Source organism: Salvia hispanica, chromosome 1, assembly GCF_023119035.1.
Source record: "Salvia hispanica cultivar TCC Black 2014 chromosome 1, UniMelb_Shisp_WGS_1.0, whole genome shotgun sequence".
Taxonomy (NCBI): Eukaryota; Viridiplantae; Streptophyta; class Magnoliopsida; order Lamiales; family Lamiaceae; genus Salvia; species Salvia hispanica.
The window spans coordinates 22,805,159-22,810,072 of NC_062965.1; the positions used below are offsets into that span (position 1 = coordinate 22,805,159).

Here is a 4,914-nt window from a genome sequence, read left to right on the forward strand (position 1 = left end):
TTCATTCAGAAATAGTAAAGTCCTTCCTTCAAATAATTCTAGTATTGTGGGCACTGTTTCTTAAATGCATATAACAATTTTTGTATGCTCGATTATGTTACTTCATATTCAGAAACTTTACATGTTGAATCAAAAGGGACTAAGAAAATTAAATAATTAGAATTTGGTTAATTTATGACACAAGTGTTTTGGTTATATTTCAAAATAAAGGATTGTGAGACTTGTGTCATATGTTGTATTGAATACCCTTATCTTTTCAGAACTTGATTTGTGTGTTTAATGTATCGAAGAAAAGCAGACCAAACTTAAGAAATTAGGTGCCAATAGAGCTATACATTTTAGAATTGATATATAAGGACATTTGTGGTTCATTCACTTCGGTTTCTTGGAATGATCAACAATATTATATATCATTCACAAATGAATATTCTTGTTTTGGGCACCTACATTTAATCTATTAAAAGTCTGATGCTTTAGACAAGTTCAAAATATTCAGCCCCTGATGTTGAGCTCCAACTCAACAAAGGCATTAAGGAAGTCAAATCTGAACGTGGTGGCGAATACTAGGACAGAAATGACTGCTTAGGTGAACAATGTCAAAGATATTTTGCCTTCTATTTTGAAGAGTGTGGGATCGTCGTTTTGTATACCATGTCGTGATCTCCTAGCATGAGTGGTGTAGCTAAAAGACGAAATAAAACTCTTAAAAGATATGTGAAGGAGTATGATTTATCATTCTTCCTTGTCGCATTCACTTTAGGGAGAGGCATTAAAGACTGTAGCATATATTCTCACTTTGGTCTTCCAGAAAAATTTAGGGGTTTTTAAATTTTATGATCTCACAAAAGGAACTAATTTTTGGGACGAGAAATATAGTATTCCTTGAGGATGTTGAGTTTGGGGGGAAGAATGTGTTAAGGAACATTACTTTTGAGGAGGAGTCTGTATAGACACCTACTACTGCTTCTGACAATGATCAGGTATCAATTACTATCATTGAAGAAGAAGCATATTAAGAACCTCAAGATGATATTGTTGTAAACATTCAATCTCATGCGGATGATATCATTTAAAGTCAATCTCAACAACCTCAATTAAAACTCTCGTCAATGGTACCAAAAATTTTATGAAGTAGTTCTTTCATTTGGATTCAGAAAGAATGCTATTGATGGTTGTGTGTATCACAAGTTCAGTGGGAGCAAATGCATCTTCTTTTGTATTTGGAATCGAAAGAAATAATTTTCGATAAGGATATGTTGCACTAACACCAAGAATTTTCTCTTGAAGAAATTTGAGATGAAAGATCTTGGGGAAGCCTCTTTTGTATTTGGAATCGAAAGAAATAATTTTTTGATTGTCACAGAAAGGATATAGTGAAAAGGTGCCTAAAATATTTGAGATGCATAATTGCAAGTAAAGAAATACCCCTATGACTAAAGGAGACAAACCTAGTCTCATTCAGTGCCCTAAGATAAATCTTGAGATTTAGAAAATGCAGAAGGTTCCATATGCTTCGGTGATGGGAGCCTAATGTGTGCTCAAGTGTGTATTTGACCCAATTTGGTTTTAATTGTTTATATGTTGGGCAGATATTTCAATAACCCGATATGGATCATTAGGAAGCAACAAAACGGGTTATGAGATATTTATAGAGAACTAAGCATTACATGCTCGCATACAGAAAATCAGATCATTTGGGGAGATCTTTAGGCATTTTGATTCTGATTTTGTTAGATGTCAATACAGTAAATGATCCATTTTAGGTTACGTGTGTCTGTTGGCTGTAGAGCCATTTCGTGGAGAAGTGCTGAGCAAACACTTGTAGCTACTTCTGCCATGACAACAGAATTCGTAACTTGTTTTGGGGCATCTAGTTAATGAATATGACTGTGAAATTTTGTCACTAGGCTACATATTGTAAGGTATTGAAAGACCACTTAAATTATGTTGTGACAATAACTCTGCAGTATTATATTCTAAAACAACAGGAGCTTCCTGGTTGTTAAATAAAGTGTTCGGAATGGAAAAATACATATAGAGCATAAGGGAATGGATTTGATGATTACAAATCCAATCATTAAGGGACTATCACCCAAGGTGTTTCATGGGCATGTAGCCCAAATGAGTGTTATGTTGTTTAAGGATACTTCCGTTCAGTGGGAGTAGTTTTGGTTATTGCTCTATATTGTGTTTTGAACATGTAGTTATAAAACTCATGTTATTCTCTGCAGAAATAAAGTGTTATATTTTGTCCATTATTTTTTGTTTGATCTCACTTTGGGAGGACCAGTTGGAAATAGGCATGTATGATCACCTTGCATGAAATTTCCATGCTACACTCCATAATTGATCTGTTGTTGATTGTATTTGCATATGTGATTACTGATGGGTTTAATCATGAAAAAATATGGTGACTGCCCCTTTAGTCCTATGTCGATATGCTTGATAATAGGATTGTTCGGAAATACACTATGTGATAGCACTTTTGAGCGCTCATTCGGTTTATACACATTTATTTGGTGTCATGTGTTGCCCAAGTGGGAGATTGTTAGAAATTTGGGCTTCCACATGACTAATTTAATGTGTATGGCTATCTTTCAGTTGTCCAATTAAAGTGATCTATTAAAGATTAAAGTTTGGGCTAAAGTGTATTTATTTGTTATGGAAATAAATGTAGATACCATAAAGTGATTTTCTATTTGATGAGGGACCGAATAAAAAATAAAGGGGTTTATATTTAATATAAATATAAGCTAGGGTTATGGTCCCAGACGTCAGAAGAACATTCAATATTTCTGTATTCTCTCGGCAGACTTATTGCGAAGAATGTCTCTGATCGTTTGGAAGATCCATAACCGCTGCAAAGCAATTCCACCGTTCAATTCATTATGGATCAAGGTACGCTTCCGCTTTACAGTTTATCTCCTTCTCCGTTGTTCTTGGTTAATCATCATAGAGAGCTTTATGTAATTGTTCACTCAATTATTACAACATAACTCACCTAACACAATTTTTCTTAATCTCCGTCCGTCTCCATTACTATGGAATGGAGGGGAGTATTTGATTAAAATATGACTAATGCTATTATTGCATCACAAACTGGTAACGTTAGACCACACTCACTCGGTTCGCCTGAATCTCATTCAATGCCTGTTTTCTTGCCCGTTTCACCTGTATTCTTAGAGCATTCTAAACAAACTCATTAAACTCCCAAAAGTCATATAATTGGCCAGAAACAATAGATTTAAATGAGTAAACTTCACATGACCAATTGAACCTATCAAAACATGAGTTTATCAAGGGTCCTCTCCTTGTCCCCTACGACGAACACCATGTCTACTTCTCTCATACCAATTGTTGCCTAGTCGCTCTCAATAATGACCGAACATATGAGGGAAACGAAGCCAACACATACAAAATCTAAATTTCTTAAACGTCTAATTAAATAAAATATCAAAAAAACCATCATTCAAACTAACAATAAAGCCTAGACAACAAAAATCATACTCCCTCCGTCCCAAGATAAGTGAGCACAAACTTTTCGGCACGAGATATAAGGAAATGAGTTTTGAAAGTGGAAAGTGAATAATGTAAGAGAGTTAATAAAGTAGAGAGAATGCCAAAAAAGGAAATGACTCAATATAATTGAGACCTCCCAAAAAAGAATGTGAATCCCTTATCTTGGGACGGAGGGAGTATTATAAATTGTAACAAAAAGATAATTTCAATCTCATAAGGACAATATCCAAATTCAACTTCTCATTCGAATAGGAAACAACCGCAAATAAAATCAATCCCCATAAAACTCAACTCAAAACAAAATAACTAAAATTAAAACTACAAAACAACCAAAGCACACCTCTCTTACTTGAAGCCTTCATCATACATCTTCTCGAATTCGCGCGCAAGCGCAAACGTTTCACACAAGGACGTCGGCCTTCGCAAGTGAAGTTCCCACTGGATCGGATCCTTGAAGCCCGATTCACATATGGAGACGAGGTGATTCTCCGATATCGACACACCCTTAATCTTGACCAAAAGCCTCTCGAACTCAGTCTGATATTCCATCACCGTGTTGCGTTGTTTCAGTTTACAGATTATTCCGAAATGATTGTCATGATATGTTGGATCAAACCTCTGTTTCACTGCTTCCATGAACTCAGGCCATGATTTCAGCAATTTGTGTTTTTTTTGGTAAATGATCCAATCCAGCGCCGGCCGCTCGAAGAGTAGTCCGACAAAGTGTAGACGGTGTTCTTCCGACGTTTCGTAATAGTCGAAATACATGTCAACCTTGAAAGTCCATCCCCACGGATCGTCTCCGTTGAATTTCGGAGGATCGAGCCGAAGATAGGATCGCTGCTCCGAATTGTTGGACTTTGAACTATCAGCATCAGCCATGGCTGAACAATTTTGATGAAGGAGAAGATTAGGGTTTAAAAAAATATGAAGAACACTTAGACTACCCCAGACTTTGTCGGGCATTTCGGCAAACGGTTGGAGTGCCTCTTATGAGGTCATGTGAAATATGATAAATAATGAAATATAAAGATCTATTTAAGCACAAATGTTAAAAGGGAACAATCGTACATAGAGTTGGTGACCGGCGACGGCGGGTAGGTGGCGCAGAGGAGGTCGCACGCCGACGGCCGAGAGCTGGATCTGATTTGTATGTGTGTATTAAGGCACCATCTTATTCTCTGGAGTTGGGCTTTCTTTTGGGCCAGTTCGTTTTGTTTAAATAATTCAGTTGGGCCTGTTTGTCTAGAAGAAGAAAGATGTTTTGGGCCTTTTTATTTGATTTGAGATTGCTTTTGAGAGTATGGCCCTTTTTTATTTTAAAACTGATTGAGCCTCTTTGTACAAAGAGGTCTCCATGATTAATTCTTCGGATTTATTTATGAAACTCAATAA

General features: G+C 36.2%; 1 protein-coding gene across 1 annotated transcript; it reads right to left on the reverse strand.

The window, feature by feature from the left end:
* Positions 1-3,711: 3,711 nt before the first annotated feature.
* Positions 3,712-4,648, reverse strand: LOC125223971. The gene is made up of 2 exons (XM_048127299.1): positions 4,591-4,648; positions 3,712-4,403 (listed from the first exon to the last, which is right to left on the reverse strand). The coding sequence occupies exon 2, from the start codon at positions 4,399-4,401 to the stop codon at positions 3,865-3,867; it is 537 nt and encodes a 178-aa protein (XP_047983256.1). The 5' UTR covers positions 4,402-4,403; positions 4,591-4,648; the 3' UTR covers positions 3,712-3,864.
* Between the last annotated feature and the right edge of the window lie 266 nt (positions 4,649-4,914).

Coding starts and splice junctions, on each gene's coding strand:
- LOC125223971 (XM_048127299.1), bottom strand. CDS start 4,401: ATGGCTGATGCTGATAGTTCAAAGTCCAACAATTCGGAGCAGCGATCC.